At 47.9% G+C, this 20,480-nt stretch overlaps 1 protein-coding gene across 3 annotated transcripts in view; it reads right to left on the reverse strand.

Annotated features, from left to right (window-relative positions):
- The window catches only part of CTSH (cathepsin H), a 222,907-nt gene that overhangs the window by 135,537 nt on the left and 66,890 nt on the right, over positions 1-20,480 (reverse strand). For all 3 annotated transcript variants that reach the window (XM_085644698.1, XM_085644696.1, XM_085644697.1), the window contains 2 exons: positions 16,182-16,268; positions 7,421-7,476 (listed from right to left, as the gene is read on the reverse strand). In XM_085644698.1, coding sequence (XP_085500824.1) covers positions 7,421-7,476; positions 16,182-16,268 — 143 coding nt within the window. The remainder of the gene's footprint in view (positions 1-7,420; positions 7,477-16,181; positions 16,269-20,480) is intronic.

Below are 20,480 nucleotides of genomic sequence, written 5' to 3' on the forward strand. Positions count from 1 at the left end.
ATGTTAGTTCGAGGCAGTAGCCTGACCAAATTATTTGTGTTACCCATTTGTCTGAGGTGATAGTAGTCCAGACTGGAAGGAAATTGTGGAGTCTGCCCCCGACCGGAGTGGGATGGTCTGGGGGGAGTGGAGGGAAGTCATTGGGTAGGGGTGGAGGCAGAGCAGGAGGTGTTATTCTTGCCTCTGCCTTTATTATTGTTGCCCCTGTAGCCGCCTCTTTGGTAACCCCTTGTGAAGGTGGATTGGGTAGGGGCTTTATAGGAAGTAGAAGCGTTATCGGAGGAGTAGCCTCTGGAGGTGCTTCGAAAGGAAGAGCGGCTAAAGGAGCGCCTGGGAGGGTGCGACTGTAAGGCTCCCATAGACTTCGCCGTATCTGTGTCTTTTTTCATTTTTTCCAGGGCGTCGTCAACTTTTGGGCCCAACAGATGTTCCTGGTCAAATGGGTGGTTCAAGATGGAAGCCTGCACCTCTGGTTTGAAACCTGAAATTCGTAGCCAGGCATGCCTACGGAGGAGGACGCTGGTGTTAATTGCCCTAGAGGCGCTGTCAGCTACATCTAGTGCGCAGCGAATGGAGGTGTTGATGATGGTTTTACACTCCTGATTAGCTCGTTGGCTCTATTTTTGTATTTGTCAGGGAGGTGTTGCATTATGGCTTCCAGTTCATCATAATGTGCCCTGTCATATCTTGCCAAAAGCGCTTGTGTGTTTGCGATGCACCATATGTTGGCAGCCTGGGATGCAGTGCGCTTGCCAGATGCGTCCAAGAGTTTGGACTCCTTATCAGGTGGTGGTGCGTCGCCCGATGCCTGTGAGTTTGCACGCTTTCTTGCAGTGGACACTACTAGGGAGTCTAGTGGTGCTGGCCCTCTGATGTAGGTGGGGTCTGTAGGGCCGGCCTTATACTTCTTCTCGATGCGAGGGTTGATGACCCTGGCCCTGACCGGGTCTTTAAAGACCTCCGGCGCGTGCTTGATAACCCCTTTAAGCATGGGCAGGATGGAAGTGGCCCTGTGTGTTGTGTCAAAGGTATCTAGGAGGAAGTCCTCCTCCATCGGGTCTGTATGGAGATCCACTCCGTGGTAGTGTGCAGCCCTATGGAGTAGTTGGTTAAACCCCATAGTGTCTTCCGGGGGGGACAGTCTTGAAGGGTAAAGATCGTCCTGCGGGATGTTAGGGATGTCTGGAATGTTATAGTCGTCCCATGGGTCTGGGGAGCCTGTATGAGTGGGGTCCCCTGTGGGTTGGTCATGGGGCTCGTTCCCTGTGTCATCGTAGACATCGTCATCATCCTCATCCGGAGAGGGTGTGGGGGAATGATGAGGTGGGGGAGGAGAAGGAGGAGGTGGAGGAAGAGGTGGAGGAGGAGGAGGGGGTGAAGCTATTCTCAAAGGGGAGGTAGCAAAGTCTTTCCTCTTTGGAGGTGGAGCTGGGGCAGGCTTGTCCAGCGGTCTCTTTTTGATGCTGAGCATCAAATGTTCAGTTTTAGGGTCTTTGACAAGATTTTTGTAGTGGATCAGGCCAAAATAGTTCACAGTTAGTGGCTGATCCGTCGGCGCCAAAGGCGTCGGGCCGTAGGTTTTTTGGTCTTGGAGTCGGCATCGGTTCGTTGTTTTGAACTGTGCGGCTTCGAGATGGCTGGTTGTTCCCTGGGCTCCGAGTTGACTGTCGGCTTCGAGGTGTGGGTGTCGATGGCTTTTGTTTTTTTGCTCGGCTCCGGGGATGGTGTCGGTACCGAGGAGCTGGTGCTTGTCTTCGGCGCCGAGTGCTTCAGTGTGGAGCTCGGTGATAAGGAGGAGGCCATTTTCTTTTTCGGCACCAGTGCGGAGGAGTGTTTCTCGGCACCGACGGTAGGCTGGCTCGAGCCCGAGCCTCCAGAAGGCTTGATAGGCTTCTTAACCGGGCCCGAAGGCGAGGTGTGGGAAGCAATGTCTTTGGTCGTGCCTAGGCCCGAGGGTGAAGGCATGACCGAAGCCTTTTTCGATGCCGTCGAGGGTGTGGGGTGGGGGTGGATGTTAGTACTCACGCCCCTTTGTGCCGGAGTGATGTCCTCGACATCTGAGTCGTTGGCTTCGGAGGCGCTGACGAAGCCCTCTTCGGTGTGCTATTCTTCTGGAGCATCGACGCCTTCTCCGAAGATGTCGTCTGGGATCGCTGTCGACGAGTGTGCCATGGTTCTCCTCACCCTTCGGTCTTGAATGGTCTTCTTGGACCGGAAGGATTTGCACGCCAGACAGTCTTGAGCCTTGTGTTCAGAGGAGAGGCAGAGGTTGCACACCTCATCGAGATCGGTGTGGGGAAATTTGGACCCACATCGAGGACACTTCTTGAATGGAGTCCTTTCCATCAGCCAGGACCGGAGCTTAGGTAGGCCCGAAGGCCTTCGTTGACGACTGGAATCGAAGACTTCGAACAATGAGAGTCGCGTCGAGTGTGGAGATCGCGATCGAAAACAATACCGCGAAAAGGGGAGGATTGCGTGCCGATCAGAAGAACTGGAAACTGTTCGGAACTGGAGCACGAAGAACAAATCCGAGCCCGATGGCGGAAAAAAACAATCTGAGGATGGAGCCGAAGCCCATGCGCAATACGATCCAAAGGAGGAGTCACATACCTCGTGACTTCCAAAGACTTTCCAAGAGGAATTGCAAACATCCGGGCCCAACACCATATGGCGATCTTTGCACAGTGTGTAATCTGCAGCTCATATGCCGCAAACATAGCGTTTTTCGTGAAGGTCCTGTTTGCAGTGTTATCCAATGGAGGTGTTGGGGTGTTTCAGAAAGTGAATAGTTTGGATTTTTGCCTATAAACATGTAGTTTTGGGTGATGGAGCTAATAGGTGGGGTTGTGTAGTATATTTGTGAGATTTGGGGTGTCCTAGTTTGTGTTTTTGCCTATAAACAGGTAGTTTTGGCTGATGTAGCTGACAGTGTGGTTCGGTTGCAATTAGTAACAATACCAACATGTTCAGTTGTGTTAGTCATTGGCAAGTGTGTTCCTTGTACTCGCTGCATCCCTTCACAAACGTGCGCAGAGAGGCCCCGAAGGCGCTCTAGCCTGCTCTTGTGGAAGGCCTTCCCTGTAAAGGCAAAAAGGAATTTCGAGTTTGGGTCACCCCGGGAGACCTAAGGAGGCTCCGGGCATTTATTCGGTATAACGACGTACATTTGTTAAATGTGTACAATCCCGAAAAGTACAGCTAGGCGTCTGTACATGCCTGGGTGAGCACGTAGCCCATAGCGTCCAAACATATGCAATGTAATTACGTGAATACTGCAGTTTTTTGCATGTAGAACAAGTGGGTTCTATAATACTGAATAATTTAGTACATTGGTAGGGGAGCATTTTTAATTTTGATATATTATGATACATGGTGTATTAAAAGACGTCAGTAAAAAGCATAAGGGCGATATGTAGTTTTACTTGCGTTATTATTGGTATAAGTGCAGGTGGGATTACCCTATATTTCAAAAAGTTTACAGTGTATTTAGAGAGGAATCCAAAAACAGAGAATGCAGAAACTACTTTCCAAAAATGGATTGTCACTGGTTTGCGGTTACATGGATTGTACCCAGGGCACAAGTGGAAGTACGGAAAATAGCGTTTTTCGTGAAGGTACGGTTTGCAATGTTATCCAATGGAGGTGTTGGGGTGTTTCGGAAAGTGAATAGTTTGGATTTTGCCTATAAGCATGTAGTTTTGGGTGATGGAGCTAATAGGTGGGGTTGTGTAGTATATTTGTGAGAAGTTTAGGTGTGATTGGTGATGGGGAAGTGCTAGAAATGGAAACGTTAGTGGAGGTGGGGGGTTCCCCATGTTATCCAATAGAAGGAGATGGGTTGTGTTTAGGGTTGCGCAGCTTGTATTTTTGCCTATAAAACATGTAGTTCCAGCTATTGTGATTGATAGCTGGGGCGATTGTGTGTGTGAGAAATGTGACGGAAATTGGTGTTGGGGAAGGGGTTGATATTGCAATGTGGAGGAGAGTGGGGGGTTCCCATTTTATCCAATGGAACCGATTTGGGGTGTGTTCGGGGTGTCCTAGTTTGTGTTTTTGCCTATAAACAGGTAGTTTTGGTTGATGCAGCTGACAGTGCGGTTCAGTTGCAATTAGTAACAATACCAACATGTTCAGTTGTGTAAGTCACAAGGTGGAGTTTTTCGGATTACTTTATGAGACACCCATCTGTAGAGGATGGAGCATTTCTGGCAGGCCTTTGTCACTGAGCACTTGAAATGTTGTTCTTATGGAGGCAGTAAAACCAAGGAAGACAGGATGCCTGGTCTGACGGCGTCATTTTGCAGGTCAGGCGCAGCACTTTCTTTAGCAACTCATTGGTATTAACATTGGTGAGGTGAAAGTGGAAATTTGCAAATTAGTTGAGAGGAGTTTCTGTGACCGCAAATTTGCTTGAAAATGCACCATTTGTCCACTCTTTTTTCAAACTTTTCTCGGGGGGAGAAACTCCCCGAACACCCTGTAGGTTGTTTGGGGTCGCTCGCTACGCTCGCTCGCCACAGTGCAGTACGAAAATTATTTTACGCCTCACCACTTTCAAATGTCTCCACCGGCCACTGCTAAGAGAGGTAGTATTGTGAGGAGAGGGGGGTATAAACTGGAAGTATGCTGCTGTGAGAGTGGTTCAACAAAATGTGAATGTGGACATGCAGGTCTCATATTCATGGGGGTCGGGTATCACCTTCCCAAGTCTCAGACAGGTCTATGCCCGACTCACCCCATTTCCTGGCTATAGAGTGTTTCCCTAAACCTCTGGCCTCTTCCCTTGTGAAGCACAATGCTTTCACTAGATATGAACTTCTTATTGGGCGCGACCCACTATCTGATATCTGGGCCCGAGGCAGATTTCAAATAAATGGTGATGGTCTATTTTGCCAATATCAGCAATAAATCTACAATTTTTTTGTTTAATTCTTTTCATTAAATCAAAACAAGCTTCAGATACAAGCAGCACAAGGATATACAAATAAAGCATTTGCCAACCCTGGCCATGCCACGCCTTATAAAACACAGAATACACTTGTATTGTAGGCAATACCGCCCGCAACCCACAGGAGTACGTCTATAAACCTTCCCAGGAAACCCATTGACAACCCCTCATGGGACCCATCACAGACCCCTGTATAAAGTCCAAGGCCCCCATATCTTTTCCCATTTGCGGGGACATCCGCGGCTTTGGTACACCACCTGCTCTGCCCCACAACACCAGTCCAAATCACAGATCCATGCAGCCACAGTCGGAGGTTATGCCGCCCCCCAAGCACGTGCAATATTCCTTTTTGCGACTACCCCCGGCCAGGGCCAATCATAACTTTGCCCACTTAGGCCACATGGTCTCTCAGGTGAAACCAAGAATATGCCACTGAGACTCAATCGGGACCTGCGCCCACACCACAGCCTCCATCACACGGGTTATGCCCTTCCAATACTTCTGAATCCTAGGGCAGGACCATAGACTATGAAAGAACGATCCCTTCTCGCCACACCCCCTGGCACATAACTCTGAGCCACCACCCTTAATACGGGCCAGCACCATTCTCGAAGCATATGACCTATGAAGGATGTGCAGCTAAACAAGTCGAAAGCGCGCCCTGATAGCAATATCCCGGGTACACTGGAGGGTCTCCAACCAATCATCATCTTCCAACAAACCCACGTCTGATTCCCAAGCCTCCCTCAGGGGATCCATGCAGTCCGGGGTATTGTTCTCCAGTTTTTTGTACGTCAGTGACACCGCCTTCTGAATCATAGGGTCCAAAAGAAGCCTATCCTCTAGAGGTGAATATTCTGGAATGACACTCCCTTCTGGCAGTTGGGAATGAAGTGCCGATCGCAACTGTCTGCACCGAAGATATTCACCTACCCCCATTTGAAAGCCCTCCCTCAAACTATCAAATGTCACAATTTTGTCCACCTTTCCAGACATCCTCGAGCACGTCAATACCTATGAGGCTTCACTTTTGGAAGCCCTGCAGTCTATACACCTCCTTCAGAAAATCACCCTCCCACAGTAGGGTCTGTTCCGTGAGCCTCAACTCCCACCCCATCAATCTAGTTGCCGCATGCCAGATATCCATGACCATTTTAGTGTGTGGTGGCAGGGAGTGGAGCCCCTACCCCTGCAGTACAACTCCCCCAAGTAGCTGCGCTCACCCAAGACCATTCTGTCCACTCTGTAGGCCGGTTCATCTAGTGGGGAGAAGACCCACCCATTAACATTTATGAGATGGGCAGCCCAATAATATTTCTTGAGGTCCGGGACTGCCAGCCCCCCCATACATCCCCTTCTGCAATTTCTTGAGTGCAATCCTGGGGCTACACCCACCCACAGTAACTGGCGTAGTTCTGAATCAATAGTCCGAAAGAAGGAGTCCTGAATGCGATAAGGCGTGTTTTGTACAGCGTACAGTATGTGCGGTAGGGCCATCATCTTGAAGAGGACTGTCCGCCCCATTAGAGAGATTGGGAGCCCCCGCCAATGCAGTGCATCCTCCCACAACCTAGAGAGCTGCACCTGCAAATTCACTCACATAAACTCCGCCTCAGTCTTGGTTATCCAGATACCCAAGTACTTAAATTTATCCTGTAATACCGAACACGCTGACGTTAGAACCGGCGGGTCCCCAGCAGGAGAAAATACGAAGGACGTGTCCCAATTGATGCGGGATCCGGAATAGGAGCCGAAGGACATTATTATATGAATGAGGCGATGTAACGTTTGTCGAGGCCGATGCGTGTAAAGAAGGATATCGTCTGCATACAGCGAGATGCGCTCTTCCAAGCTCCCCCCCCCCCCAAATCAATCCTCCTCACCACCGGATCTCTCCTGATTCACGCCAAGGGCTTCAGGGCCAGCGCAAATAGCATCGGGGAAAGAGGACACCCCTGACACGTCCCCCTATGCAGTGCGAAAGTTTGTTAAACGACCCCGTTGACCCGAACACGGGCCATCGGGCAAGTGTATAGTAGTCGGATCCACCTCTGCAGCTGCTGGCCAATGCATAAATCTACAAATTTAACCCCAGCCTTATGCTGTACAGGTCGCAGGGCAAGGCCCAGGAGACAGGCTTCAGGGATGGTATAGCCTTTCTGACCTGTCACTTTGGTTATCACCTAATGGTACTCACCTGGTTGACATTCTTGTTTAATACTTTTAGAACTTCTGAGTACATGTGAATAAGATCAATTAAAAAAGCTTAAATCTGATTTAATTTTCCCTGCAGAAGGGAATGAGAACAGAATGACACGCATGATACACTTGCCGCGAAAACAACCGTTCACCCGTATCTTACAACAAGGTGCGTGGTACCAAAGCTTCTGCCGTAGAGGCAGCTGCAGATGTTTACAGTTGTAACCATATGTGACAGGAAGGCAAACAACAGAAGACTTTGAAACTCACCCGTTGCAGCCGTGGTTGTTGAAAGCTTGGGCGCAGTCCACGAGCTGCTGCTCTGACTACAGACAGGGATAAGACAACAAGATCATGAATCAGAGAAAATAATACCGACAGGAGAGTCACACGGGGCTAGCAGCTAAAGAGAACATCTAGCCCGTAAGCAACATGTGTCAGCCATTACTGTTTATCATTTGTAACTTTATTTTGTAGTGTGTGTAGGAATGTGGAGTGTTATACGAGCAGCACGAAGGGAGTAAATGACCAGTATACCACACTTCACTTGTATGTAAACATCTCTAGATTCATGTTTAAGAAAATTAGACTTTTGTGATTTTTCTACCAAATTTTCTCATTTTTCTAATAGCTCCTGCAGGTGGTGGACCAGCTTTTTCTGGGACAGTTTACCTTCTTCTAATAGTGAGTCCTGCTTCCCCCGATATGGTTTACACTTCTTCAAGAGCAATTTCTTCACTTCACTCAAGCTCCTCACAATACTGTTTAAATTCATGTAGGAGCCAGGCTTCCTCCAATTGAAAACGTTTTTTAAAACCTGCTCCTCATAAGACAGTCATAGGTCTTTAACTGGGCTAGTGTAGGGTGTGACTGGGTGTGGATGGGGTCTCTAACCTAAATACTTGGCCGCAACAAGACTTGAAGAGGTCACAGGGGAGCTGCGGTAGTTTGAAAGATGTCTTAGAGTTCACCATCTGTATGATGCGGGTATGAGGAACAGGGAACCTGGCTCTGCCCACTTACCCAGAGTGTTACCAGCTTTCTGTCTGGCTTAAATGAGGGGACTGGAACACAGTCTGGCATCCGACCTGAGAGAAGCTACCACTTTGGAAAAGACATCGGCACTGCCCCGCTTCCTCCCTCAGAGGTCAGCAGACACTGAAGTCCACTCTTCTTTTCTAGTAACATTTCTGTTGTGTAACTTTGAAGAACAGCAAACTGGCTAGAACGGCTACTTTCTAGCAATTTTGATTCCCTTCCTATTGCAACTTGGTGCTAATTTTAAGGTTATTCTTGGCAAGAAGCCACTTTTTTATGAATGAGCTGGAAATCACACTGTCTAGATTTGTACATCGCTGCGCCCGTTCATCTGCGGTAAGTAAATGTGCGCAATGCTTTGCGACAAGCATTCTCTCATGCAAAATCTTAATAAATAACCCCCTGAATGTTTTTCAGACTGGTTGAGTCATCTCTTCTTTTGCTCTTTACCACACTCAATGTGTGAAGCAGCAAATACAAGAGTGGCCTCTTGGATATTCAACAGCGGAGGCACTACATGGCCTCTTTGCATTGTTTTTGTTTATCTTTTCAATGAGCATGAATACTTTTTTCTCTGTTTTGTTGGCAAAAATATCTAGGGTTGTATACTCCATAGTTCCCCTGTAGGGCAACTGGCATTTGTGTCTCCTTTTTCTGCTTTCAGGGCACTACTGTATTACCCTATACTAATTCACCACTAATCTTTTGTGGGTCCTGGAGTAGCGTGCTACTCGCCGAAAAAGCGCTTCAACGCCTCGTCAGGGGTAGTGAGGGCTACATAAATGCAATTACAATTATAGAAGGGGCTGCTGATACCCGTGTTGCTCTTTCTTTAATATCGCCAGCGTGATCACAAGAGGGCATTCCCTCTGATGAATGGGCAAGTGGCCCCATGTAAATGAGGGAGCCTTTTGAGTCTTTTCCCTGCCACATTAAAGATGTGGTGTGTAGGGGGTAAAGAAGCCATTAGAAAACAAGCATATTGTGCTGCATGTATGAGGTGGTGCGAGTCAATGTGCCCTAAGGGCACACCTTTGGCGAGGGTCCAAGGGACACCCCGGGTACCGGCCCACAAATTAGGGATGGGTTGCTGTCTGCAGTGAAGGGCAGTGTACCAAGGCATAAACAGGGACATAGTGCCCAATCTGTAATTCTGGCCCAAATTTTCAACGTTTTAATTTTAAGGAATATGCTACTTACCAGTATGCATCTGTTCTTGGCATGTAGAGCTGCAGATCTACACACTTTTGCATAGATCAACTGGGAAAGATGGAGCGTAGTAATAACAGTGAACAAACTCATGTGTGTTGTATCTAAATAAGATAGACTGGAACAGATACAGGTAGCCGGGGAGGCGGGTGGGCGTGTGAAGATCTGCAGCTCTACATGCCAAGAACAGATGCATACTGGTAAGTAGCATATTCCGTTCGAGGCATATGAGCTGCAGATTACACACTTTTGCATAGACTATATAGCAGTTCCCCAACCCTAGCGGCGACCACCAGTATCTGTTGCAGTGGCTTGAAATAGTGTTTTTAGTACAGCCCGGCCCACACTAGCTTGTTGCTTGGTTTGCACATCTACACAGTAATGTTTAGTGAAAGTGTGCGGTGTTGACCATGTAGCTGCTTTGCAGATATCATCTAATGGGATGTTCCCTAGAAAAGCCATAGAAGCCCCTATCTTTCGTGTAGAGTGGGCTTTAGGGGGAACAGATAGCGTTCGTTTTGCTTTGTGGTAGCAAATCTGTATGCATTTTACAATCCACCTAGCTATCCCTGATTTTGAGATGGGGTTGCCCTTGTGTGGTGGAGAGAAAGGGACAAACAGTTGTTTGGTCTTTCTGAAAGGTTGTGTTCTCTGGATATAGTAAAGTAAGGCCCGTTTAACATCTAGCGTGTGTAGAGCCCTTTCTGCAACAGTTTGAGGTTGCGAGAAAAATACCGGTAATTCTACCGATTGGTTTAGATGGAAGGGGGAAATGACTTTGGGTAGGAATTTTGGGTTGGTACGGAGGACAACCTTGTTCTGGTGCATTTGGAGAAAAGGTTCTTGTATAGTAAGTGCTTGTATCTCACTGACCCTTCTAAGGGAAGTGATGGCTACATGAAAAGCTGTTTTCCATGTGAGAAATTGCAGTTCGCATTTATGCAAAGGTTTGAAGGGCGGTCCCATTAGCCTTGTGAGAACTATATTTAAGTTCCACACAGGTGAGGGTGGTACTCTGGGGGGAATTATTCGTTTGAGGCCTTCCATGAAGGCTTTAATGGCAGGCACTCTGAAAAGTGATAGGTGCTGTCTGTTCTGTAGGTAAGCGGCAATTGCTGCGAGGTGTAGCCGAATGGATGTATATGCTAGGTTACACCTTTGTAGATGGAGCAAGTAGCATATGATGTGCTGTATGGATACATCTAGAGGGTTGATTGTGTTGTTATGGCAATAAACAACAAATCTTTTCCACTTTGCAGCGTAGCAGGTTCTAGTGGTAGGGCGTCTAGCTTCTCTGATGACGGTCATACAGTCAGGGGGAAGGTTAAGGTATCCAAATTCTAGGATCTCAGGAGCCAGATCGCAAGGTTGAGCTGAGCTGGGTCCGGGTGTCTGATCTCTCCATGGTTCTGGGTTAGGAGGCATTGTGAGAGGTGTAGCTTTTGGTGTGGTACTACTGAGAGTTCCAGCAGCGTGGTGTACCACGTTGTCTGGCCCACGTTGGAGATACTAGGATCAGTGTGAGGGAGTGCTGTTGTAGCTTTCGCACCACTAATGGAATTAGTGGGAGAGGTGGAAAGGCGTACGCAAATTTGCCTGACCAGTTCATCCATATCGCATTGCCTTTGGACAATGGGTGTGGGTATCTGGCGGCGAAGCTTGGGCATTTTTTGTTTTCGTGGGTGGCGAAGAGGTCTATCTGTGGATGCCCCCACATCTGAAAGAACGGGTGAAGAACCTGTGGGTGAAGTTCCCACTCGTGGATTTGCTGCGTCTGTCTGCTGAGCAGATCTGCCATGGTGTTTTGGATTCCTGGGACATGTTGGGCTAGGAGAAAGATTTTGTGTGGAATCGCCCATCTCCATATGCTCTGTGCTAGTTGAGAGAGCTGTGGAGAGTGTGTGCCGCCTTGTTTTTGAATGTAGTACATGGCCGTCATGTTGTCTGTGCGAATAAGGACTGCCTTGCTTAAAATCTGTGTCTGAAAGGATTTTAGGGCTAGAAAGATTGCCAGTAACTCCAGATGGTTGATATGGAGTAACTTTTGTTGCGGCGTCCATGTGCCCTGCACTGTGAGGTGTAATAGATGAGCTCCCCAGCCGGAGAGCGATGCGTCTGTTGTTAGGATTATTTGTGGAACCGGGTCCAGGAACGGTCGACCTCTGGAAAGATTTGTGGTGTTCCACCACTGCAGAGAGTGATGGTTGCGACCGTCTACCAACACCAGATCTGTCAGTTGCCCCTGGGCCTGGTTCCATTGGCGCGCTAAGCACTCTTGGAGTGGACGCATCTGGAGTCTTGCATGAGGCACTATGAAAATGCAAGAGGCCATCATCCCTACCAGTTGTATAAACACTCTTGCTGGGAGAGTGTTGAGGTATGAATATTTGACGCAAAGCCTGAATGCTTGCAATCCTGGCAGGATTGGGGTAGGCAATGGCTTTTGAGGTGTCTATGGTGGCACCGAGGTATTGCTTTGTGTGGGATGGTATTAGCTGAGACTTTTGGTGGTTCACCATGAAGCCTACCTGGTGAAGTAGTTGGATTGTAGTGGCGGTGTGATGTACACATTGGTTGTAGGACGTGGCTTTTATTAGCCAGTCGTCCAAATATGGGAAGACGTGAATGTGCTGTCTTCTGAGGTGTGCCGCCACTACCGCTAGGCACTTGGTGAATACCCTTGGCGGTGTTGTGACCCCGAATGGGAGCACCTTGAACTGGTAGTGTTGCCCGTCCACTACAAATCTGAGGTACTTTCTGTGAGCATGGTGTACCGGAATGTGAAAGTATGCGTCTTTCAAGTCCAGTGTGGTGAGAAAGTCGTTCTGGGAGAGGAGCGGAAGTACCTGCTGAAGTGTTACCATGTGAAAATGGTCCGAATGTATGTATGTGTTTAGAGGCCGGAGATCTAGAATAGGTCGTAGAGTCTCGTCTCTTTTTGGTATCAGAAAATATAGGGAGTAGACCCCTAAATTTTGCTGATTGGCGGGGACTTGTTCTATTGCATGTTTTTGTAGGAGGGAGATTACCTCCTGTTTTAGTAATGTGGAATGTTCTTGTGACATTGGGCGTTGCCTGGGTGTAATGTTTGGGGGGGTAGATGTCAATTCTAGGCAGTACCCTGAGCGAATAATTTGGGTCACCCAACTGTCTGAGGTGATTGTCTCCCAGACCTGAAGGAAATTTTGTAGCCTGCCCCCGACCGGAGTGGGATGGTCTGGAGGGAGCGGGGGAAGTCATTGGGTAGGCGGTGTGGCAGAGCGGGCGGTATTTGTTTTGCCTCTGCCTTTATTGTTATTGCCCCTATAGCCACCTCTTTGATAACCCCTTGTGAAGGTGGATTGAGCAGGGGATTTGTAGGAAGTGGGCGCACTATCTGAGGAGTAGCCTCTAGCCGTACCCCGAAAGGAAGAGCGGCGAAAGGAGCGCCTAGGAGGGTGTGACTGCAGGGCTCCCATAGATTTCGCCGTATCCGTGTCCTTCTTCATTTTCTCGAGGGCCTCATCTACCTTTGGGCCGAATAGATGTTCTTGGTCAAAGGGATGATTTAAGATGGAGGCCTGTACCTCAGGTTTAAAGCCTGAAACTCTCAGCCAAGACGGAGGAGGACGCTAGTGTTAATGGCCCTGGAGGCTGTGTCTGCTGCGTCTAAGGCACAGCGTATAGAGGTGTTAGTTATAGTCTTACCCTCTTGAATTAATTAATTGGCCCTATTTTTGTATTTTTCTGGGAGATGGTGCATCATGGTTTCTAATTCATCATAATGCGCTCTATCGTATCTGGCCAATAGCGCTTGAGTGTTGGCGATACGCCATATATTGGCTGCCTGTGACGCAGTGCGCTTTCCTGACGCGTCCAGTAGCTTTGACTCTTTGTCAGGTGGTGGTGCTTCGCCTGACGCCTGGGAGTTTAACCTCTTCCGTGCAGTGGAAACGACTAGGGAATCTAGTGGCGCTGGCCCTTTGATATAGGCAGGATCTGTGGGGGCAGCTTTGTACTTTTTCTCTATGCGTGGGTTAATGACCCTAGCCCTGACTGGGTCTTTAAAAACCTCTGGCGCATGTTTTATTACCCCCTTGAGCATAGGTAGTATGGAGGTAGACCTATGTGCGGTATCAAAGGTGTTGAGGAGGAAATCCTCCTCTACCGGGTCAGTGTGTAGCTCTACCCCGTGATAATGTGCCGCCCTCTGAAGTAGGTGGTGAAAACCTAATGAGTCTTCCGGTGGAGATGGCCTGGACGGGTAAAGGTCATCTTGTGGGACGTCTGGAATGTCTGGATTATTATAGTTGTCCCATGGGTCTGGGGATCCTGTAGGGGTGGGGTCTTGTGGCACATCCCCTGGATCGTAATATGGATCCCCCTGATCATCATCGTCTGGAGACGGGGTCGGGGAGCGATGAGGCGGTGGTGGAGAAGGCGGAGGTGGAGAGGGTGGAGGAGGTGGGGAAGGCATTCTGAAAGGGGAGGTAGCAGAGTCTTTCCTCTTTGGAGGTGGAGGCGGAGCTGGTTTGTCCAAATGTCTCTTTTTAGAAGAGAGTGCCAAATGTCCAGTTTTTGGATCCTTGGTAAGTGTCTTTTGCAAGGGATCCGGTGTAAACAGTTCCTGTGACAATGTTTGTTCCGTCGGCGCCGAAGGTTTCGGGGCCGATGACTTCCGATTTCTTGATCGGCGCCGAGGTGTGCTTCGGCGCGGAAGTGTCGGTGCCGAGGGCCTTATGGGGTTTGGTCGGTACCGAAAGGCTGGGTTTCGACACCGAGTACTTTGGTGCGGAGCTCGTTGTCGAGGTAGAGGCCGGTCTCTTTTTCGGTGCCGAAGTGTGTTTCTTGGCACTGCTGGCAGGCTGGCTTGAGCCCGAGCCGCCGGAAGGCTTATTTGGCTTCTTCACCGGGCCCGAAGATGGGGTGTTTGAAGCAGTGTCTCTGGTCTTGCATAGGCCCGGAGGCGAAGGCGTGACCGAAACCTTTTTGGGTATCGGCGCGGGTGTGGGAGGGGGTATAGTACTCACGACCCTCTGCGCCGGGGTGATGTCCTCCACATCCGAGTCATCGGCTTCGGAAGCACTGACGAGGTCCTCTTCGGTGTGCTGCTGTCCCGGAGCTTCGACGTCGTCCCCGAAGATGTCGACTGGAACGGAGGTCGAGGAGTGCGCCATGTTTCGTCTGGCCCTTCGATCTCGAATAGTCTTTTTCGATCAGAAAGACTTGCAGGCGGGACAGTCTCGAGCCTCGTGTTCAGGGGAGAGGCAGAGGTTGCACACCTCATGAAGATCGGTGTGGGGGAATTTGGACCCACATCGAGGGGACTTCTTGAATGGAGTTCTTTCCATCAGCCGGGACCGGAGCTTGGATAGGCCCGAAGGCCGCCGTCGACGACTGGAATCGAAGATGTGTCGAAGAGAAGGTGATTGAGGAGATCTGGATCTGAACAATACCGCGATGAGCAAAGATTCCGCTTCGATCGTCGAACTGGAAATGTTCGGAACCGGAGCGTGAAGTATTACGTCCGAGCCCGATGGCGGAAAAAAACAACCTAAGGATGGAGCCGAAGCCCATGCGCAATACTATCCAAGGGAGGAGTCACCGACCTCGTGACTTCCAAAGACTTTCCAAGAGGAAAAACAAACTGCAAACATCCGGGCCCAACACCAGATGGCGATCTATGCAAAAGTGTGTAATCTGCAGCTCATATGCCTCGAACATATATTTTCTGAATTACTGAAAAGCTCAACTGTACAAATACAAAGAAAACAATTTTGCTATTGGTTATGTCTCTTTGTTGATGTGTCTTATGTACATTTACTGCATATTGCATGTATTTACTTACAAAATAAAAATCCATGAGTGCCTATAAGTAAAAAAGGTTATTTACAATAAAGAAGAAATTGAAGAGTTTGGTTTGCATTCCCATTTTACATCAAATAAATAAAAAAATCTTTTTTAGAAATTGACAACAGTAGAATGCACCCTGATTGAAGGGGTCTACGCGACACGCTGACATTCCTGTCTTTTGCACTGGGCCTACAGCTGTGTATGGGATGCAAGGGAGTGCTGTCTGCCCATCATGTGAAGTGGGAGGCAATCAGAATAAACCACTGGGGTGTCCATCCTTTGTCAGTGTCATCCTAACCTGTCACTGTGTGATTTTTCCTTCCAGTAGGAAGCCAAGTTCTGAGTACTGGTTGCCCCATATCATGTGTGAAGTGCTCCCTCTAAGGACCGAGACAAAGGACCTTAGACTGTAGTGTGCTCTGTCCTCTCCCGCCATGTGATGTGTTAAGGTGGCAGAAGCCCCAAGGCAGCAGTACAGTCTTTACAACAGCTGTGATGTGCTTTGCAGGAAGGGTGGTTAAGGCCTAAGGGGCAGTGCCAGTGGGTGGGAGGTAGAGGAGTTAGATAAGCCCATCCACAGTATGCCATTTACTCTTTGGAATGAGTCTGAGACTAGTAATAGCAATGCTCCTTAGCTGTGGCAGTCACAACCCCTCTTTTCCACTGACGGCAATGACATCAGTCTCTACTCTGGCAGTGGTGTCTCTACTTGCTAGTGGTACCGGCACCCCCTCTCAGCAGTGAAAACAGCGTCTCCTCTTAGCAGTGGCGGTGTGTCCTCTGTGACCAGTGACAGTGCTGTCCCCTCTCACTTATTGCCCCGGTGCCTCTTTGTGTCAGTGCCGTCCCTCTTGTTAGTGGCAGAACTGCCCCTTTCCCCCAGAGGAAGCAGTGACTCGTCGTAGGGAGAGTGGCGCCTTTTCCTCCCAGAGGCGGCAGTGACCTCTCTTACCAGAGACAGAAGTTTCCCAGTCGCGATGGCCACTGCAGACTCAAGGCACCCAGTGGTGGAGAAGGTCCAGCAGCTGCCGCACTGTCCCTGTCGATGTCAGAAACGAGATGAAAATAAAAAGGTCACTCGAGACTGAGCTCCCACTACCCAGGATACACCGTCAGCCGAACACACCACAAAAACCTTCATAGGGTGGGCTTTAGTGCTGGTGACGTCTGGTTTGACAATCATTTTGGCACCCCCCAATGACCTCCTTTTACACAGATCCCTTTAATACCACCCCCACCAGTGCCCCTCATCTCCCCACAGCCCAACTCTCACATACATTTAATTTGTTTTATAGTATTTCTCAAACCAGAGTAGGGTGTCAGAGCACTTTACATCAAACGAATAGGTGTGAACATCAATCCATAGGAAATATTACATACCACAATGAGGGTTACAAGGTGTAGGAATCACATGCCATCCATACTAGTAGGCTGTATATTTTAAGAGCATTTGGTCTGGATAGGCTCAAACTCAATGTTTAAAAGTTACCTCAGTGGTTGGGATTGGCTTTTGTTCGGATAGAAATGTTTTAGCCAAATTCTTTATGCATTGTATGTCTTAAGTAAGCATTTGCGGCATCATTTTGTATCCTGCCGCCATTTTGAGCCATGATTGAAACTAACTTCTGTCTCACTCTGTCTGCCTCAGCAGAAAGCAATTGCAATATTTTAGTCTCATATTTCTCCAAAGTTAAGTTTCGCTGTGCTAATGAACAGACTTTTTTATCATCACATAATTTTCTCACTAGATATGCCGGCTCCCACCCTTAGAGCATGTACCCGGTCCCAGGATTGCAACCCATCTTTCTGTATCTCCTTTGTTCACCAGCTACCAGCTGGAAATTTCCAGTCTGAGCGTGTCTTTAATGATTCTGAAGATGTACATTATATATTATCATGTTGGCAGGGGCAGTCCTGTTGAAATGTAAAAGTTATGCATTAATTTTGCTAGTGTATTGCTCTATGTAAAGTTAGCATTTGTGGCACCATTTTAAGCTGAGCCTCCATTTTGAGCCATGATCGAAACTAATTTCTGTCTCACTCGTATGTCTGCCTCAGCGAAAGCAGCTTCTATATTATTTTTCCTTGTATTTCTCCAAGGTTGAGCTTTGCTGTGCTAATGAATAGACTGTTTTTATCATCGCATACCTTTCTCACTAGATAGGCCTGCTCCCACCCTTAGAGCGGCGGGGCAGGCAGAGTAACCCGGTCCCTGGATTGCAACTCATCCTTCTCTATCGCCATTGTTCACTAACTACCAACTGGAAATTTCCAGTCTGGGCGTGTCTTTAGTGATCCTAAAAATGTACATTATACGTTGTCCTGGTGGTAGAAGGCAGTCCCTCTGCAGCGATCTAAGGAGGCCGGTCAGACCAGACTCCACTCGAGTGTACTTCTAATAAATATCTTTGGTTTGTATTCTCTACTGTCTGACCAACTGTTCATTTGTGAGGAAGGCTGAGAGGTGGTCATGAGTGACCTGGGTGGCCCTAATTGGGTCCCTTCCTTCACTTTACTAATAAAAAAATGTATTTCTAACTAAACAAACTCTTTTTAGTAACATTTGGATAATGAAAGACTGGGGTTAAAGACAAAGTTCTAACCTACACCATGCAGTTTGCATGCAGCTCTTTGAAAAGAGTACATAGGTCACTGAGTTATATTAGGAACTGTAAGTGACTAAAGGATTTCTGTGACAAATGCAGTAATCCACTGAGCTATCCACATACAGGGGCTCATTACGATGGCGGGCGAACCGTAGCGGTGATTGGGTCCGACCGCCATGCGTGCGGCAGTCCCGCCTATTCAATTATGATGGGACCGCCACCACTGCGGTCGGATTCTGCACCTTTAACATTGCGGCGGTGGCTGCTGACAGCAGCACCGCCGCGATGTTGAAAGGTGCATGTTGTGCATTTCACTGCACTACGTGGCAGGCACTACACTGGTGCAGTGAAATGTAGTGCACCCACACCTCCCCCAACACAAGGGGGGGCATGCAACGGGCCTCAGAAGACATTCTCCGCCAGTCTTTCTGTGGCGGTTGAACCATCACGGAAAGGCTGGCTTCCGCCGGCATCATAATTGTGCCGGCGGAGCCTGCTAGGCTCTGCCGCCATTGTGAGCATGCTGACCGCTCCGCTGGGCAATCGTGACGATTGCTACCGGCGGAAAAGTGGCAGCCAGACTTTTCCTCCGCCGCGGTACCCACCGCCATCATAATGTAGTGGGGGGTGAATCTCATGATGAAGGCGGAAGGATCGCCACCGCCAGGCCGGCGGTGGCTATTTTTCCACCATCGTAATGACTTCCAAAATATAGTTCTGTGATCTGCATGGTACATGTTCTTTACAGCAGGCCTATATAAACCCTTGGCATAACTTATGAGGACCTAAGACTCCCACTAGACAAAACTTGATTTCTCTCCAGCAGAACATTAATCATGTGTTATCTTGACAATTTTGTTGTTGTCTGAAAATTGCTGGATATACATGGAACTCTGTAGCAGGTGCTCTTCAATCCATGTTATCTCTAAACCCAGCGCCCTCCTCCCCTCCCTCCAATGTCAGCGCCAGTCGTTGCTGCACTGGTTGCACCACCCTAAAGCCGGCCCTGTACCTTCAAAGCTTAGGATGTAGAGCTTTACTGCTCTCCACACAACGTCCATCCACTTCCCCAAACACCACAAACATACATTGGCACAGCCAATAGGTTTGGTGTTGGATGCCAGCCTTTTAGCTTTGCCAAAGCTCTATTTTTATACCATAATTTCCAAGGCTTTATTGTTAGGGAAGCTGCCATACCCTTGTCAATCTAAAATAAACACACTCACTAAAAGCAAAAACATTTTTTGGTCTCAAAAAGCACATACTGCAAAAATAGTCCCTGGCTCTTAAGAGAATGACTTTGTGTGTTTATGTGCTCCTGATAAAGGGACAGAATGCGTAATTCATAGTAAAGTTACCCAAAGGTTGAAGTGGGCTGAGGTGTACACTGTGGTGAATGGAAGAAACATGTGGATTACACAATAACAGATCAATGGCTGAAGCGGGCTGACAGAAAGCCCCTATAAGTAAGTATAGTATAAAAATAAAATGAGTAAAATCAAAAGCCCTTGGCTATTGTCAGACCTACAGAGAGTGGTGGCATTGGTTTCATTTTGCCATAAGTCCCTCTCTCAACTACCTTGTCCTACCCCTGACCACAACACCTCATCATTTCTTCCACAAAGACCGACCTTTTCCAAAAACACACAACTGTTATGACCCCATTGTCCATGCCAGTACCCACAACCACCACCTCTAGCTGTAAACAAGGACTCACCAGAATCTGTGCTTAGGTCTCGGTTCAAGCCCACCTCTCTCTGATCTCTTACCCTTCCTTGCCCTACCTCTTATCGATTCATTGATCTCAGTCGATAAACCCTAATATAGTCTTGTGTGCATTTTACCCTCCCTATAGGCCTTGAGTCAACCATGTTATTGTACCACTTGGGGGGGATGGGTTCTAATATGATTTATTGGCAAGGTATGGATGCCTAGAGATGGAAAATATGTGATAGCAAATCATAACACTTTTTCTTTTGTGTGTTACCACTCCACCCTCAAGATACCTTGATGTGAATGGGAATTTTTTCATAATTTATATTATTGTGAATTTTATTGTTTAAAATTACAATTACAGTAAATGTGATTATATAAATTGATAATACTTATGATAGTGATTATGATTATATTAACTACACCAAGTAAAATTGATTAATGTTTTAATTAATTTCTTTTTCCAGAGATGGTGGTGAATGACCGTGCAGCATCATCAAAAAGACTTAAACAAGCACATCCTGTCTCTGATCCTCAGTGTATAATTCATTTATGGTCAAATGTCCAACATGGAGTTACGCTGACAAGCACGCAGGACTACTCGTCATGGTAAACTTTATTAGAGGCAGCTCAAGGAAGAAGACACATTCCACTGTGAGAAATGTGGAAGGTAACACAGTTACCCAATTATTTCAACACAGGAAGTGCAGGAGCCTGCTTACTCTATCGAGGGGTTTACAGACTATTAAGCGAAAAGCTGAAGTAAGTGTCAGTGATGATGCTGGAATGAGTGACTGCCTGAGTAAACGCTTAAAACAGAAGAACATCATTAAAGTCAAATGTGTATGTTGAAGAATGTATATTTTGTGGAAAGATAAAATCCTACAAGGGAAATTATTCAAGGCCACGGAGCTTAGAGTTGACAAAAGGCT

The sequence above is a fragment of the Triturus cristatus genome, chromosome 3_1, assembly GCF_964204655.1.
Source record: "Triturus cristatus chromosome 3_1, aTriCri1.1, whole genome shotgun sequence".
NCBI classification, from domain to species: Eukaryota; Metazoa; Chordata; class Amphibia; order Caudata; family Salamandridae; genus Triturus; species Triturus cristatus.